Genomic DNA, 19,809 nt, shown 5'->3' on the forward strand with positions numbered 1-19,809 from the left:
ATTTTGGCTCCTCTACTAGAAGGGGCTTAATGCACTATCAAACGAGTATGAATTAATTACCTCTAAGGAGTGCGTATATTGACTACGAAAAACAATTTGATTAGGTAAAGATGGTTATTTTCTTGAGAGTCCCAGGGAGTAATATTGTCCCGCCCTATTCCGAACGGTCATACAATTGCAGGCATTTTCGTACATTTTTGGATACAGAAGTTTTACCAAAATTGACTAAGAAACGACCAGAAATAGTAATTTCATCCTCCACATGGACAATGCGCTGCCACCTTGTGCTAATGTGACCTCATTCTTGGCTGAACATGGTATTGAACTTGGTGTTACACCTACCCTACTCACCAAATTTAGCCCCGCGTGGCTTCTGGTTTTTCCCAGATCTCAAGATTCTCTTCGTGGACGCCACTTTGCCAGTAGATCAACCTTATGAAGTGCTGTTTTCCAGTACCTGGAAGATGAGTATGCCACATGCTACACAAAATGGACGGAGCGATGGCAACTGTGTATCAATAAAGAGGGAGAGCTTGTCGAGAAATAGACATGAGTTATAGTGCGTCCAGTAAGAGAACGTCTCTGACAGCTCGCAGTGACATTGCCACTACTCGCGTGTCAAGGTTTTTTTCGGTGCAACTGTAGTGGCAATTTAATTAATGGTATAAGACAGAGTGATCGTGGTTGGTAACACTGGTATCAAAGTAGGGGTTGCAATATCCCACCGCATGTGGTAAGAAACGTCAGAGACCATCTCTTGTTGGCCGTGCTATAGTTCCTTGTATTTCATCGTTCTTGGAAATTAGAACGAAGTGGCACGTACTTTTGGTATGCACCTCGCATATATAATACATTTTATTTTAAACTCTTTAATAATAACCTTCTCGTAATGAATATTGGCATCTTTTGATTCAAACTGTAAAATTATTCAAGGTAAACTTGCATATCAACACGAATTGAGTATGAATGTAAATATCTGCTTTTAAGTTATCTGCGCTCAAAGATCTTTCAGTAGTAATGTGTTTCTAATCAAGATTTTTTTCAAATATATTTTTAGGTTTCTTCACTAGCTGAAATGCCCGTTCTTATAATGATCGCAACAAATCGTGAAGCTTGACCTAAATCTACCAATTTCACCACTCAATAAAACGCGAGGGTGTTTCCCAGTTGTCAGCCCGCGTCTATGGAATATTGCCAGTGTCATCTCTCGTGTTATACGAGAACATCTGAGGATACAGTGTTGTCGAATTGCCGCTAAGTTTCGTTTTGTTTGTGTCGCTATTGTTTTATATAGTTCTTTAAGTGCAGTTTTCTTGTCGCTTGTTCGCATTGTCTTCTAAACATTGTTGGTGAACTTGTTTTTTTTTTCCAAGTTTTCTCAAATGTACGTTCGGAAAGCAGCTCCACGAATCGTACCGAATTCTCCCGATGCATCACACGTGAGGCAAATCACTTCTATGATTGGCGTAGAGCCCACGCTTCAGGAGTCGTCGCGGTCACTGTAGCACGGAAGGAATAGGTTTATGGCAAACATACGGAAAGCATATTCAACTATCTTTTCTACCCTTCCTTAGAATCGAAATGCAAAGATAGAAACCTAACTCAACCAAAGTGCTATCTTCAAAAATTCCTTTACAACGGTGAAGCAGTTATTGTTTGTGAAAAATTAGCGCCACCTTTCCCATTCACAACGCACGCTTCAATCCAAGTGTAGAGCTAATGATAAATACCCAGGTCAACCTAAGTTATGTTTAAAACTTAATTTTAAACGGTTTAACCGTGTCCTCACTTAGAAAATTAAATTATTACAAATACGTTTCTCCCTCAGAAATAGAATTTTCAAAAATTTGGGACGTCTAAACTTATTTTCAATAAGGATTTTATACACCGAATTCCATTTCCCCAACTTCAAGGATTCGTGAAATACATATTTTTGTCATATTCTGAACCCCTCCCACTTAGGATATGCATTTTGGTGAAAGTGACAAGATGAAAACATGGCTCGAGCCGTGCCAACTATGTATTTAAAAAAAAAAAAAAAAAAAAAAAAAAAAAAAAAAAAAAAAAAAAAAAGGTTCACAATTTTTCCATGATGAAACAGACGACGACCACGTTCTTTTTATATATTGGGAATAACAAATTTCCTCCCCCCCCCCCCCCCCCGTGGAATTGCCTAAAACTGGGGAATGTGGACACTTATTTAGGTTCGTGAGATACTCAATTTTTGAAATGCATGTTAAATCCCCTCTTCCAACACCTTTAGAATATGCATTTTAATGAAAGTGACATGTAAAAAATTGATTAGTTTCAAATATTAATCACGTTTAAAACTTCATTTCAAACGTTTCCACAGTTTTCCTATTATGGGACAGACGACGTCGTTATGTACAATTATGAGCTAAAAATTGTGAGTATTGAATGGTAAGTGGATTGAGTTTTCTCCTCAAGTCTCCTGTACAATATGAGTGGATGGAGTCAGTACAGTGACAAATTCTTAACCCATTAACTATACTCCAATATTTTGTTTAAATTTGCATTATTAAGATCCTATTAGTATACGGATTAAGATGCAACTTTCAAACTTAAGATGTCCCACGGTTATGCCGGCTAGGCTAAAGGAGACCGTGATGATAAGAAATGAAGGAGCCAAGTGGGAGGAAACGGGAGAACCCCGAGAAAACACACGCACACGGTGTTTGTCCACTACAAAGCTCACTTGGCGCGAGTTGGAATCGAAAGACCCCATGCATAGAGGTGAACGCCCTACCACTGAGCCACCGCGATCGCAACCATTCAAATTCAATGCCTCTCAAACCATCGTAAAGCCCTACGGAAAGGCACCAGGTTGGAACAACGCAGCTGTGTCGATATTTTACAATAGGTCAAGATTCATCTGTTATGAAAAGTAGCAGGATCACTGGAATTTGTGTACAGGCTCAAGACTAATTTGAAGAATACGCGTATTAAGCGTATTTAAATGTTCTTTCCAGGAGGACAAACTTTTTTTTCTTTTTTTAATAGCTCAGTATTCAAAATTTGCAGAAGTAGAAATTGTTACATTCTGCTAGCTGAATAATCTTACCTGGGCAGTCCCAAAACTATCCGACCAAAGAAAACAAATAATTTGGGAAAAACTAGCTTTATTTCTCAATCTAGTCTTCTTTTAGCTCAATACAGTTTTTCCAGTGATGTTCAAAAGCTTCGATACCCTGTTTATAGTGTAAACCATTGAGCCCCTCAAAATAATCATTGACCTCAGTCTCAACCTCTCTACTGTTGGCAAATCTTTTACCACCAAGCCATTGTTTTCAAGTTTGGAAAGAGAAAATAATCCGAGGAGGATACAATCTGGGTGCGTGAGAAAGCAATTCGAACTTGAATTAATCGATTTTGGCCATCACGATAATGGATGTGTGAACTGGTGCACATTATCTTCATGAAACTACTTTTTTTCGCCAAATGCGGTAGTTTTTTTCTTGATTTAATCACTGAAACGCTGCAGTAAGTACATAGTATTTGCCGTTGATAGTTCATGCTTTTTGAAGATAATCAATGAAAATTATCCCACACTGTTGTAAACGAAGGAGGAGACTTTTCCAGAGTAGAATCTAGCTCGCTTTGATCTTGGTTGGACTGAGATATTTCAAATGAAAGTATTGTATCACATAACGATGACCCACTTTTTTCCATGTTCACAAACTCACTGAGAGCATTCACTATTGATGCCTGCCACAGAAACACCAAACAACGTAGCGTCTTCAAACTTAAGCTTTAAAAGGTTGGTACTTTCGACCATAGTAAGTTTTACGAACAACTACCGCCATCTATACGTAGATTGGGTTTTTCTGGGGCTGCCAACGGATAATGTCCCATGTAAGAATTGAACTGCTCGAATTCCCTGAGATACTGCCTGTAGGACATTCTGATTACAGCAGATATAGGAGGACATTCTGATTACACCAGATAGTTTAATCATGTTTTTCTTCCACGATTAATTCTTTTACGAACAATTAACCTGAATGATTACAACGACAATGGGGTATGAGAGGGTACCTGAGCGTACTGGATTTGAAATGTGGTCCACCTCAATTTTGCTATCCCTTTCACCATTTTTTTTTTTTAATTCTCAATTTTTAAATTCGTAATGCGTGAACATATTCGTAAAAGATGAAAAAATCCATTAAAAAAGTTAATTGTAGAAGGGAAAAATAGTGTTTCTAATTTGAATGATATACAGTGGAGTACCGCTAATCCAAACTAACTGGGATCGAATCCTGTTCGGAATATGTGATTGTTCGGATTAACCGGAATAACAGTAAAATAGTGGATTGAAGCAGGTGAATGGGTCTATTGTGTTATAATAGTAGGCGAAACTAGTCGTCCAATACTCTCTCTTCACTGCGATAAAAGACAATAACTGAGTTCATGTCTTGTAACAAGTAATACTAGCACAGTACTACGGTAGATACTAGTACAATACCTTTTACTGTACGTTCAGTTTTATGTTACAGCAGAGTACTTATTCTACTACATTACTGTATTTCAGTCATACTAAACTTGTAAGTTTCAATATTATATAGTACGTACACTGTATTTTATTTCAAATTTTGTGTAATTGTCATAGTGTGGCTTCAGGCCTAATACAGGTGTTAAAGAAAAAATGTATTTAACGAAAGTTTACTTTGTTTTCTACGAAAACATGCACCCATTTTCATCCTTTTGGTTATTGATTTCCTAAAACTGCGTGTTTTCGCAACAAACAAACAAACAAACAAAAAAAAAAAAAACTCCCGGACCTGTTCAGATTAACCGGATGTTCTGATTATACGTGTTCGGATTATCGGGACTCCACTGTACAATGCTGACCTTACGATACCAAGTTAGCATTTAAAACCTGCTCTATAATTAATCAGGTACAAATAAAAACATTCGTGCTGACTGTTGGCTGCATAGTAATTAAACCGATCTTCCTGCGAAATATACAAGTAATAAAGAGAACACTATTACAATAAAAAATTCGTTTTTAATTACAAAGTTGTTCGCCAGTAATGGACACAGTACATTATCATCACACTTTTTTACACTGATAAATGTATTGAAAATACAACATTTGTCTCTTATAAACATAATGATGCAATATTTCTATTTTGTTACTGATGCACTAGATCTTCAGAAAACATTAACAAATCTTATATACAAATAATATATATCCCTGGAATTCAAATATTTATTTTTCATTGGCTTTGTCCTTTTTAAAAAATGATATTTTATTACTTCTATTTTCAACACTTGAAAAAAGAGGACGTTAAAAAAAATAATGAATTCACATATGTATGTATTACAAAATGGTCTCCTTTTGCCCTTCTGATCAGATATCACTATATTTTAATTGCATCATCATTAACAGTCAACGTCATTCTGTAAGAATAAATTATGCTTCGCAAAGAAAAACTTTGCATATGAACCAATGTTAACGTAGTAGTTCATGTTTAAGATATATACAGATTAATAGCTACACAGTAGCTTACAGTGTAAGCAGTTGCTTTCACCCGCGAATCATTCACTTCTTTATTGATTCCTTCTTCACTTCTCATCGGAGCAACTGTAATCATAATTAGAAAATATATCTTAGCCTAGGTAATTAATCCATTCCCCCCAATACTAACATTTATCTTCTTTGATCCTTATTTCTGGATTTGATGTGATCGTCGTCTCTGTGTTTACTCTTCGATTTCTTCTCATAATACTTGTCATGAAACTTATCATATCGATCGTACTTGTCATGGCTTCTAGATCTAGATCTCTCTCTCCTGTCTCGGTCATGAGAACGAGACCGTGACCTGTATCGAATCTTCTCCCTAAAAAACAAACAAAAATAAAATAAGGAAATATATGTAAAAGACTAAGCTATATAGAATGAAATGTTCTACGATACTATATCATCTTTCCTTGTTAGAATTTAAACCTAAGAAGTTCCTTTTTGTAATTACAGTGTGATTCACACGTGCTTACAGTTAAAAAAACAGCACTGAAATAACTGAAGTATGTTGTAGTTGATTGGTTGGATTAGTGTTTAGCGTCTCTTTCAGTATTAAGGCTATATGAGACGTGGATCTACACCTTCACGTGGGATCCGAACGTCATTATTTCCTACTGGAAATTAAGTGTGCTCTTGTAATAATACAATAATCAACTGCAATACTGCAGAATAATTGTTTCTAAATATCAAATTTGATTTGATTCTAATCAACCAGTGGTCCTGGTAATTACGAGCTGCAAAATCGTCCGATCTGGGACAAAGTTGCTTTCTAGCATGTAGTCCTATCTGGATTGATCCAGAACAACTCAAAAAAACATTGGGAATATTTTACTATTTCAACAGTAATAGTAATAGCTTAATCAGTATTATTATTATTATTATTTATTATAGTTTTAGAATAAGATATTTATGCAAATTAGGTTAGATAAAATAATAAGAGGAATAAACTGGAGTAAAGAACATTAACAGAATTGTAACAAAATAAAGCACAGACGAAAGTATCTCTCTCACAACAGATTTACATCGCAGGTTAAATACTCATATTAGTACAAAAATATTTTTCTTCTTCAGTGCCCAACAAAACTGATTTCTTTCTTCCTTCCCTAACATCCCTAATTGATTGAGAAATTGGTTATTAGTAGTATTCTGCTTTGTTTGGTGCATTACACCAGCAATTTTCTCTTGCTTTAACCGTGTTCAAATAACATGCCTTACCAGTACGTAACAGCACCAGACTAGCTCCCAGATTTACACCTAGAGGTCCTTTTTAGATTTTGAAATTTTGCCAACATATTTGATTAGAATTTTAGGATTTAGATTTCTGGGCTTTCGATATCTAAGGCCATTTAGCCCATCACGTTTTGATGGATGACGTCCTTCGGCGAGCACACTATCCGAGGGAAGGGAAGCGGTCTGGGACCTTTAAGTTAGGTACCACTCCGACATTTGCCTGGTGTGAATGAGGAAAACCCAGGTAAACCTCATTCATGGTGACTGACCTGAAAAAGCGTTTTACACTTTTTCGACCCCACCGGGAATCGAACCCGGGACCGCTCACACCGACATACGAGCACCAACATACAACTTCGCTACGCGGGGCCACCAACATATTCGAGTTTTCTGAAGTTCTTCAACAATATTTTGAGGAACTTTGTGTGTTCACTATGCAAGTTCCCCATATAGATTAAATGTTTAGAATTGGAAGAAAGAAAGAAAAAAAAATTAAAAATGAATGTAAAAATTAGTCTTCAAGAAGAGAGATGTCTGACTTTTTAACGAAATCTGAGTCTGACGAAAGCCACAGAACCGGCTGAAAATTAGCTCACAAAAATCTCATAAAACCTAATATGTTGGCTAACAGTGAAGAATTATTGCTAGGTATTCTTTCTGAAATTACGTAATTTTGAGCCCTGAATACTGAAATCATCACGTTCTTTGTTACGACGGATTTTTTTTTCTAATGGACCACAATGTGCAAGTACGTTTCTGTTATATTACATATTTGGAAGATTATCAGGACGAGAGAAGGCTTTAATTTTCAGCATAATCATTTTGTGTTTTACACGATTCCATGTTTCCATGCTTTCTTACTAATGTTTAATCTATCCACATAAACTGATTATATATATATATATATAAAATTGTAAACTCAATATGTTTTAATATGTTATAACCTTCAAAATTTAAAACTTACTTTTTTAACTACTTACTGGAGATTTAGAGAAGTAGGTATTTTAATTTCGTTTAATAATTGTGCTGAAAAAGTACAAAATAAAAATCTGCTTCAACTGCGTACTCATTTAGACGTTAAATTTTACTAGTTACATTGAGGAATCATAACAATGAGTAATATATATTCACTATTTTCTTCATTTTCAAGTATATGACGACAAGGGGATTACCTCTCTTTTAACTCCTAACTCATGTAAACATCAGTAAGCGTACTTTGATTATGTATGATACCAGATAAGGAAAATCTTTGGGCATATTTCTGGATTTAAGAGGGGAGGATTTTTTTGGTTAAAATTCGTACTTTTTTGCTATATTTTCTTTTTTTTTTGTTTGTTTGTTTGTTTGTTTGTTCAGGCTAGGTTAACTTTGTACTTGCCTTCGCTTAGTAATTACGTTTTCGTAACATCAACTCATTTACCCTGCAAACATTCTCCCTCTCAAATGATTTTGGCCCCCCAAATTCAAAATTATCCCAATCTTTGTTTGCTGATTCTTTCACATACTTTCTATTAGTTACTCCGATTTAACGCACACCCATTTTCTTACAAACTATTTTCCACAAAACAGCTGAGAGTCATACCGCATCTAGTTACCCGTAAGTTTTATCGCAAGTTCATTTCACCAATTCTTGACCAAACAAATCCTCAAAGACGGTTCAATGCCGTTGATAAGGTAATTACGTAGAGAAATAAACAATGTCGTCAGTATACTATGAGATGGTGTCCTGAAGAGGTCCACAAGGAAACAGAGTAGCAGTTATTGCGCTACATAAATGTAATTACGCAGCAAGAACAATATTCAAGCTGTTGAAACAGTTTAATATCAAGTTTATTTGTCGAACGGTTTTAAGCGGTATGACGAACTTAGTACTATTGCTTAAAAAAAAAAAAAAAAAAAAAAAAAAAAAAAAAAAAAAAAAAAAAAAAAAACGGGTCGACCTCGGTTAGTACTCGAACAATGGTCAAAAGCCTGCGAGAATTAATTTGCAGAAATGCTGGTCAAAAGCAAAATGTGGCGTATCAGATGAAAATCTCCAAAATGCAGAGCGTCTACAATTCTTAATGAAGATACAGGGCTGCGAACCTACGATCGGAGCATTGGTCAGCTGTTATCACCATGGCTGAAGACAATTAGGCTGGAAAGAGCGAAGAACCTCTTCCGCTGGCATTCGCACAATTGGCACAAGAGCGTTCTCTTTACAGATGAAAAAATGTTGACGATTAAGAAGAAACTAAAATAAAATGACAAGGAATAAGAAGGCCATCAGATAGTTCCTCGTATATAGAAGACATCATCCCTGGCGTCACTGCGTGCAACCAAACGATGAAGTGTACAAGAATATTTTTTTATTACGTTGAAAACCTCTTAATTCATGTTCTGAAACGAACACTGGGTGTTGCAGTAGGACTCCGCACCTGCACATCGTGCAAAAGTAATTTAAGCACAACATTCCCGAGTTCACTGAGCACAAAGACTGTCCATCTTCCTCAAGTCCCTATTTGAATTGTGGGATGTTTTGGAGACTGAAGTCTACTTTTCAAGAACCGAAATTCTGACAGTCTAAAACGCGTAATGAACAATTTGGACTTCAATAACATACATACGTACGCGACTGATGATTTGCCACGCCATTGAAGGTATGTATGAAAGCCAGAGATTACTTTGAATTACTATCAATGAAGTGTATTTGTAGGCAATAAATAATGGTGTTTTTTTCATACATTTCTGTTTTTCTTTCTGCTATACCTGTCTAATGTCGTAGAACTACTTACGAGATGACTAGTTACCTAATTATTTATTACATACAAACATTTAAAGATGGTGTTCAAATATATTAAGTTTTATTGGATATTTCCTGTAGAATGTTCATGAAAAGGTTACACGATTTTTAACAACTTTTAAAGCTAAATTATGTTAACTTTTCTGATTAGTAAAAATTTACCTGTGAGACTTCCGACTATTTTTATGAGGAGATATACTTGGTGATCTGCTGCGGGAATAGCTGCGCCTATTTTTGTGTGACTTCTTTTTTCTTTCATACGATCTGGAACGAGATCTTGATCTCGAACTGGAACTTGACCTGAAAGTAACATTTCAACACGTTACATCAAAAATAAGATGAATATAGGACGAAAGTAAAAACTGAAGCATACATAATACTCAAATGCATACGAATAACAATACACAGAGGACTGTCTCTCACCTCAGTGCCCGAAAAGGCAATTTCCGAATAATTCGGTAATATCAGTTACCTTCTTTCGTTAATAATTTTGAAAAATGACAACGATTTCCTTTCCTCTGGGTCACCCAACTTTTACTTTTTTTTAAGCAACCAATATATATATATGTTAATCTGATTTAAAAACTCTTCAAACTTTGTTATATTCTTGCGATTTAGTCTTCTTTCTGGAGAAAGGAAGTCCTCATTAACAAGAGGAGAAAGCCAAATTATGGACCAAGGGACGCGTGAAGAAATCACCGAACATTTTGTTTTGGAAAATAGTTTACGTTCGGAGCGGGAGAAGTATATGAATGTTCAGTCTGAATTTGTGTTTAGCGCATCAAATACGCTATATAAATATGTACACTCATGTCCAAAATGATTGTTGCCATATCTATAACTGTTTTCTTTAAGATATAATTAGATAATGATTTTGCAGGATACCTTTAATACTGATACTGTGTGTATAATCGGGAAATGTACGTACATTGTGGCAAATTTCACAGGAATAGAATTATATATACGAAAATTCGAGTAAGTAAAACAAAATGTTGCTAAATGTACAAGAAAGTTTTATTTTTGTTTTATTGTTCTTAATTACTGCTCTTTTGACATGAAATTTGTCATACATGTCTTTGCCAATTATACACGTACTAACATTGTAAGAAATACCGGACGAATTCGTTATCAAATTATATTCCTACAGCAACATATTTATAGACATGCGGCAATAATTTTGGACATGAGTGTACATAGGTATATTACGGCAAATCCTATAAAGGAATATTCTGAATAGCTAATTTACTCTATTAACAGAAAAAAGAGGAGAAAGTAAATCACACGTTATGTAATATGCAGTAGCTATAATATCTGTTTTCCTGCAAATGGCATGATACGAAGTGTCTTGAAAGTTATGATTATGGTATCTCTTTTTCACACATATTCAACTCGTGGTGGGAAGTTTACTAATTTTGCTCATTTACTAAGAGCCTAGTCATTCTGCAATAAGCCTGGTCTCGTAGGCTGCTTGATCTCTCTCTTTTCTTCCTCCTCGTGAAACATTTTAAATTGGTTTTTCTCATTCAATTTTGTTACGGCACTTCATAGCTAATCTTTCATTCTGTGCGAACTATAGAAAGTTATTTTGATTTCTGTATTTATTGACCACGCTCTTTCAAATGACAAGTTGTTTAAGCAGGTTCAACCATTAACATGAAGAAATTTAATTTCACTGGTAATTACCATAATTACACTAAGCGATGGTTATGCAAACTTTCTGACACTTACGGTACCCTCTCACTCCCCCATTCCTCCCCCTCCACAGAAATTGAAGTTTTTGGTTTGGAAACCTCCTACATCTTCATGCCTACTAACCTTACGTAAATAAAACTTGGCAAACATATAACCTAGCTACGAGATGCAGAAATTTTAGGGGCAATTTTCATGCAGGTATCTGATTTTGAACCCCGGACAGGGATGTTCAAATAAGAACTTTTCAGGAAAATGTCTTTCTCGAATTTATGAATTGTGACATGTGTGTGGTATGATTTGAAAGTTTGCACCACTCTGAATATAATAAGGTACGCAAAATTTCAAAAGGGTTTTACCAGTGATTTTTTGTAGCTCTTAAAAACTGGAAATGTGTAGAAGGAATAATACTAGAAGGAAACTCTTTGTTTTGGTACAGTTTACCACTGAGATTTTAGTAATTCAACTTATTTAAAAGGCCAGTCCAGGCTTTTACGAAATTACGCTTAGGTTTCATAGAAAGTACTTACTTACATATAATTTACAACATAAAATGCAAAGAAACTTTATTTCTTGAGAAACACGCTTTAAAAAAGTACCAATCAACTGGTCTTAAACACCAACGTTATGAAATTCTAATGCTGTGAGATACGAAGCATAAATCTTTATACATACTTTCGCAAATTCAGATCGTGCATTTACCTATGCTTCAACACAGCATCAAAAGTAATTTACTTTAAACTACTAACTGTGAAATAGTAACAACACTTCACGGACTATTCACTATGACAATCTTATTGCTCATCAGTGACCACACCAGGAAGGTTTTCTTACGTTCAAACCGCAATTAAAATCCTTAGTGTGTGTTAACTCAGATGAAACTATTACAGCCACGAAATGGTTAATAAGTACATCATGTAATAAAAATGATGGCGTAAAAGGCATAAGAAACATGTATTGATCATAAATATCAAAAAATCAAATGGAAAAAAGAAAATTTTGATTAGGGATTAATGTTTCCTAATTACACATCCTGTAAAGATTTTTTTACGCTGCTTTAGCTAAGTGACAAATATTACAAGGTAAGATGTTACGTTATTATGTTACATTTTAAAGATTTAAAACTCATATCTATAATTCATTACTTACCTTCCCTTCTTCATAAGCTTTTTATGCTTCAATGGTGGGCTATGGCTATTAGACCTTGATCTACTACGGCTGTGAGAATCCTTCCCATGTACATGTTTGTCTACTGTATGATTGTTCTTGCTGAAGAAAGGGAAGGAAAAAGAATCATTAACAGAAACTGAAGAAAATAATTAAATAATTGAAGTACTGTTATAAAAATACTAACAAAATTCACCCATTCATTCACTACATGCTTCAGACAGAAAATGACGTAAAGTTAACTATGAAGCACCCAAAGCGTCAAAACCTGGGTATTTTCACAATTTTCTGTAATAATTAGTTTTCCATAGCCATTCTGGGATGCCAACTGCATCTATTTTGTGTCCTGTGTGGCAAGTGCCAATAATGCTGGACCTACCAACTCAACGTCTATAGACAAGCACATTGCTAACTATAGACAAGTCTATAGACAATGTCTATAGACAAGTAACTAAATCCGATTGGATTGTATGTTTAACAAGACGTGAGCATCAAGCTATTTATCCTTGTCACAATCATTGTGTCCGAGACACATACTAATCTTATCATTCACATCACCAATGCCGTCTCTATCCATAGCATCAAAGATGTTCTCAGTGATAAGCAATAGGGAGGGATAATCGTACTACTTGCTAATGAGCTAATTTTGAGTTTAACATCCCTTTCAGCAACGAGGCTATATGAGACGGGACCTAATGATTAACATGAAATCCGAACCACGAGCTCCCGCCGGGAATCGAACCCGGGTCTCCCACGCCAAACGTACGTACGCTAACCACTTAGCCACGAGAGAGCTTGATTTGTTAACGAAACTTAAAATAACCGACTCTTTAGTATTCGTATGTTCATATGAAGGACATGGTGGCTCCACTTGCACTTGTGGTTGCCATCCTGTTAGTTACAGTCACCTGAATGCTCTTTGTTTTCAGAACTCAAGATGTTGCGGGAGATACTGGCTGGATGGGGTTACGTCTGTTGTGGAAATCCACTGCCCCCCAACGTGTACACCATTGATAGATCACTGGACATCACTACCCACAAGAGCGGCAATCACGCCAAACGTGATTTATTTCTTCAATACCTCAGCACGTACAGAAGGAATGTTCCTATTATGTTAGCCTGAGGATAAGTATAATAAAATTGGCTACATGATTTTCTTTATACGACTAATAATTTTAAGACTCAGCTCTTCCTAGGCTCTAATTTCTTTATTTTATTTCTCCAAATAAATTTAACTTCCGTCAAGATATAAGAGGAACAAATATAATCTTAGTCTTACGATACAGAAAAATCATGTTCAGAATTTATCAGAATTCCTCGAACTATTTCCAGTACAAAATATTTTGTTTAACGTACCAATAGGAAAACTCGTTCACAAACTACTTGTAAATCACAAATGAACACATTCACGACCCTGTACATTAGATTTAATTTTTGCATTTTACGTTTTTCTCTGTGCCGATCCTATGTGTGACGTGTATGAAGAACTTATCGTGATATCCACTACAGGAAACTGCCCCTCTTATGTTTGGTTAAACATGATCCCTACCTCCGCGCGCAGAATAAACTCAAACTGCTGTGAGTGTTTGTCCGTGTATACACCTTTGGTGTGGGAGACACAAGTGTGATTCCTGGCGTTAGCTCATGTGGTTTGGATCCCATGTTAAGCTGAATGTCCAAGTCTTATAGCCTCGCTGCTGAACGGAACGCTACATTTAAATCCAATCAATTGATTTTCGCAGTGCATGTGTTTTCTCACTGTGCCGAAAATGACGTCAAAACTGAGTCGCTTTTGAAAAAGAGACATTGTAGCTCTTAACGAAGCTAATATTAATGTTTGAATGACCAGGAAGCACAGCTTGACTTTAATCAGGACCGTGATCGGCTGGTATAAGGATTGTGGCCCTAGCGTTCGGTTCCCCAACAAAGAACACGGCCACAATGCAACAGTCAGCATGCAGGCGAAACTTTACAGAATTCCCCGATCCAAAGATAGGTGTAGGTATGAATGGTCTAAATTTGTCTTCGGAAATTGTCAAACTTCTCCTGCACCAACGACTGAAGCCTACAAAAGTGTTTAAGCTAGTGGTACGTCGCTATATTGGATGACACACTAAAAACAGTTTTAATGTTTCAGTTATTTCCTTTAGGGGAGAGATTAATGAAGTGAATAATTGTGAAATTAATTTTTTTTTGTTTTCACTCACACTATGAATTGGATGAGATGTAGGTGCACCCTTCCAGCTGCACCCTACTAAGAGCCATTATGTAAGAGACAAAGGTGCAAAGTGCTTCATAAAATGGGTCCGAACATGGAAAAGTTCATAGTGAATGCCGGTACTGTAACCGAGACAAACTGAAAATTTGCAGGGTGAAGAACAGCAAAATCAACTCGCAGTAACCACAAAGAGATACTGAGGCCGATGTATAAGCAGGAGCTACAAGAAATACACGCAAACAAGATAAACATGGACACATCTATCAAGACAAATCTTCATCACACAATTCTAGATCTTTCTTCGCAATCTACTAGTATATAAGGAAGGCTGTTAGAATTCAGGTCATATCTTTCAACGAGATACCTGTCAAGTCTCCATGAATAAAATCCAATGGACTAATGAAGATTTGAACTGCTTAAAAAAGCTTTGGGCAAAAGATCTGTAACAGCTGAAAGTAGACTCTGGAAAGCTGGAGGAAAAAAAAAGGAATGGAACAAGAATCCCCTTTGTAATTTTCCAGTGAAGTCTTGTGTAATGGCAACACATTGCCGGACCAACGTTCGGAACCAGAAAAGACACATTGAGCAGTGCCGCACCAGGCGCAATGGATTTTCGTAACTATTCCGTAAGTACAATTTGGCCACATATACATGGAACAACCTCAATACATATACTACATTATTAATCTAATCTTTGTCCCCAACATGAATGATAAGAACTATTTGATCACTGTATTATCAGAAACATTGAGGAATTACTACAATCAAGAATAAGTTTATATTCTACTAAGAGTTAAGGTTAGTAGCATGCTTACAATTTAACACGAAGCGCTATATGCATATACTCAGTCCGACGATTATATGGTGAGACTGATTTTCTTGTGGAGAAAAGATAGATGTTAGAAAGAAATGATTGTATGTTAAGAGAAGACTTAACCTTTGTCTACGAACTGACAACATTGATCGTTGTAGGCAAAGCATGACGGGAACTACGACGTCATTCAGTCAAAAGCAAGGGAGTGTATTGTCACAGTAGCGTCATGGAGCAACGAGCGAACATTAAATTCAGTTTTGAAGTCGGTAAAAATGCCACCAAGGTAGTGGAAATGATGGGACAAGTATATGAAAATACTTCTTTGTCTCGTGCACAGATACTCAAATGGTATGAGCAATCTGAGAGTGATATGGAATCAACTGAAGATGAAGCAAGACCTGATTGTCCGATTTCAGATGTGTAAAACGTCTAGAGTCGTTCCAATGATCGTTCGATTGTGGCAATCGTATCAATTCAGGAGGAACGTATTTTAAATAAAAATACAGGTTTCATTCAGTTGTCTTGTTTCATTTCAGTGACCAAAATCAGTCTCATTACATAACTGACGGACTGTGTACTAGAGATGCAAGGGCTCGGAAAAAACTGCTTTTTTGAGGGGGAAAAAAACTGTTTTTTCTGCTTCGCTTTTCTACAACACAAAACCCATTTAATTAGTGGTTGATGCAGATAATAATATTATATAACCTCTAAAATAAACCATGAATTTCGAAGATTTTTTTAATACTTAACATATTTACATTACGAATTCCACAGAAATAACCAAAATATATAAAAAAATTTAACCTCTTTATATACAAAAGTACTTGTTTTAAAGAAAAAATATACATAAATAACTAGCAAAATTGTATGTAGTATTTTTACTTCAAAATATCACACACCCTCTTTTTGAAACAAAATAAAGTAAAACATGAGAGGAATACATTTTACTTATCTATTCCAACAAACGAAAAGAAGTCACAGTACAAAAGCTGACCTACCTTATAAATCCCCATCTTGGAGAATCGGAACTTCCGTGTTTGTCTTTTCTAGTAGGACTTCCATGCAACCTAGAAGGAGACGACGGCCGTGAACTTGGACTATTGCTTCCACCCGCAGGGGTATTATTCCCTGACTGACCTAGCCCTCGAGCTTTTAACCTGGCTTCTTGATACTGTCTTCTTAGTTCGTCTACCCGTCGATCCAGTTCCTCTGCGTTGGGCTAAAGAACGAAAGAAAGAGAAAAAACATTATTTTGGAAAGCTCATTATCACTGAAATTAATCTAAATTAATTTATTCAGTATTAAGGAGACAACACAAACAAACAAAGGAATCTGCAATTATTAACTTCACTAAGTTGCTTTCTTTTATAATGAAACACATTTCGATATCTGCGGATGAACACTGTAGCTTCACAGTCTTGTTTTTAGTTTTAGAATGTGACTACACTGAGGTCTTTATATTTTCGAAAGCTGCAATAAAACTAGTTACCTATGACTGATTGCTGTAAATGATTGGTCACCATTATTAAAAAGAAATATTTACACAGATCAACCAACTTCGCTTTCCCACATTGGAATACGAGTAATCTTGAAGCAAGGTTAATGACTTACGAGATTAATTCACTGCTTCTAACGAATTTCAATATTCAAAATATCATATCCATAAACCAATAGTAGTATGTGAACAAGTTAGAAAGCAACATTAAATGGGGAAAAGCGTCAAGTAATCAATACTAGAACAGTCTGGATAATACTTCGTAATTCCCTGTAGTATGAAAATGTGTCACATACATTCAAAAGAGCAATTTACTCATCTTAAAACATTTAAGCTATGTTCAAACTCGCATACTGAAAGCGTGTGGGATAGGGAATACCTTCAAGCAGCCTACAATACAAATTAAAAAAAAAAAATACATATTACAACGAGAGCGTATATTGCACTTGCTCAATAGTAAAGTGTATTCCCTTAATTAAGCAGAATTATATATCAGAGATGCAAATAAGCAACAAAGTTTTACTAGCTCACATTTTACAATAGAAATCATTTGAAGGGTAAGGGAAAAAAACAAGGAATGTCACAAAACTGCATTTTGAGAAAACGGCGTTTTAATATTGAAAACCGCGTATACAATGAATAGGGTTAGTCAAATCTTTTGCCCTTTTCCTTGGGACATTTCTACATCTACGCATACATGGTATATTCAGTCAAATAGTGCCCAGACTCACCAACAGATAAGACAAAGAAACTGATAAAGTACACACATGGACATTCCTTGTTATTTCCCCTTACCCTTCATTTACTTACCTTTGAAATAAACAATAGTGATATTAAAAACTCGCCCGCACCGATGAACCACTCGCCTGGGCGACTGATTATTTGCATCCCTGATATTGTATGTGTATATATATATATATATATATATATATATATATATAACGTTTAAAGTAAGTTTCACTGTTTTTCTAAATATAAAATTTATACTATAAGGAAGGGTTGTAGTCTTGCAATATGCTGATGCACACTATACCTGTATTACAGTACAATGGCAGTCGGCTAAGCTTCGAAGTATAGCCTCTCGCGTTGGGCTATCTGCAGCCACCTTCCTGCCAATTTGCCGATTCAATGTCGATAATACGTCTTGTTCTCCGAGGCACAGAAGTCAATCGCTGTTGTTTCCATCTCCTGTGGTTGGTGGAGCATCCTGATTTCACGAAGCGTGCCATGGACCGAAACAGGTAGTAATCAGACGAGGCAAGGTCAGATCTATATGCTGGGGTGTAGCATCAGTTTGATGCCATCAAGTTTCTGAATTTTTTGTAAGGTTTTTTAAACGAAGTGTGAGTTTGAGTCATCCTGTTACCACCAGGATGCACTTTCGGTTCACCAATACAGGATACTTTTGGTGTAGTGCTGCCTACATCCGATTCAACTGTTCGGAAGAGAGATTGGCATTGATCGTAACTGAAGTGAATTACCCCCTTGTAGTTCCACCACACACAGCATGACTATGCTTGAAGTGGTCCTATTTGACGACCAGTTTTGGAAGTTGGCCTTGCTCAACTATTGTTTCTGCGCATTCGGATTTCGGAATCAAAAAAGAAAAAAAAAAAAAAAAAGACTTTCCGTTACGTGACAATCCGTTTCTGGAAACACATCACGTGGATTTAGCAGGAGTTGTTGGCACATATCCAGTTTCCTCTGGGCCTGAGCTAGGTTACCTCACGAGGCAGCTCCTAATCGTTTTCCCAATTGCTGCCGTAGCGTTATGCCCGAGTTCCAACTCATACACTGACAGTTACATATCAGACGTTGCTGACAACCATCGTCAGTGTCACAAAAACTGACGGGGATACTGAAGGAACAGCGGTTTCCGTATAAAATAGTCCGCTTACTATACTATTTTCTGGATCACTTTGATCTCGTACTTAAGGTCGATTACGGCGTATACACTGCCTGCTGTTCAGGTTGTTGGAATATTTCAAGACTTACAACTCACTTTTGTAGTAATAAGAAATATCGTCAAAACCTGTCACCTAATAAACAATGCAATCAATAAACAATTACTTTTCACATGTGTGACAGGAAGACACTACTACTTCACAAGAACTGTTACTTCTCAACTATTATTAAAGGAACTTATAGCAAATTATATTATGTGGTGACTGCAAAAGCTTTTATTTCAAAGTCCAGGTTAATTCAAAATCTGAACCAGAAATCAATATTATTTCAAAGGACACTCAATTATACACAGCTATGCATATACTAAAATTTTTGTAAGTGTACAAATTCTTGTTCCATTTCCATACCAAACTAAAGAATCTCCTCTTGGAATTGAAGTAATTACAATCGAATGACAAACATTCTCGAAACTCTAGTACTGAAATAACTGATTTCCACTACAATTCTAACCAACAGTGCCGGGGGTGTTCTAAAACAGGGAGGTATGGGGTATGGAATACCCTCCAGGCTTCGTGGGGTTCCGGGGTTTCTCTATCGAAAAAAATATTTTAAAAACTGATCCTTCCGATTTTTTTTTCCTTCGGACACTGGAAAATATCCTTGAATAACTTCAGAGTATGATGGCGTAAACCAAGAATGTTTTAGGGTTCTAACTTCCCTAGGGTTCTAGTTTTCGTCATGCCATTTTGATCTGCGCCACAATACCGGAATTTTATGTCTTTTCATCAATGGAAAAGTCTGTCCAAAGTTTATACCCCTCCCTTCCTCTCTCTGAAAACATCGGAAGCTATCATCATCTGAGGAATACTGCAAGAGACTAGAATTTTACTTTCACCTTTTTTTCTTATCTTGAGTACCCATATAAAAATTATGTAGGGCACTCGAGCACCGGAATATCCCGGAGTCGGCG

At 36.1% G+C, this 19,809-nt stretch overlaps 1 protein-coding gene across 2 annotated transcripts in view; it reads right to left on the reverse strand.

The window, feature by feature from the left end:
• Positions 1-5,003: 5,003 nt before the first annotated feature.
• LOC145671086 (cyclin-L1) overlaps positions 5,004-19,809 on the reverse strand; it is a 100,501-nt gene continuing 85,695 nt past the window's right edge. For both annotated transcript variants that reach the window (XM_081739832.1, XM_081739833.1), the window contains 4 exons: positions 16,438-16,658; positions 12,390-12,509; positions 9,714-9,851; positions 5,004-5,858 (listed from right to left, as the gene is read on the reverse strand). In XM_081739832.1, coding sequence (XP_081595958.1) covers positions 5,669-5,858; positions 9,714-9,851; positions 12,390-12,509; positions 16,438-16,658 — 669 coding nt within the window. In that variant the 3' untranslated portion in view covers positions 5,004-5,668. The remainder of the gene's footprint in view (positions 5,859-9,713; positions 9,852-12,389; positions 12,510-16,437; positions 16,659-19,809) is intronic.

This window comes from Thermobia domestica, chromosome 15 (assembly GCF_964235325.1).
Source record: "Thermobia domestica chromosome 15, izTheDome1.hap1.1, whole genome shotgun sequence".
In the NCBI taxonomy this organism is placed as follows: Eukaryota; Metazoa; Arthropoda; class Insecta; order Zygentoma; family Lepismatidae; genus Thermobia; species Thermobia domestica.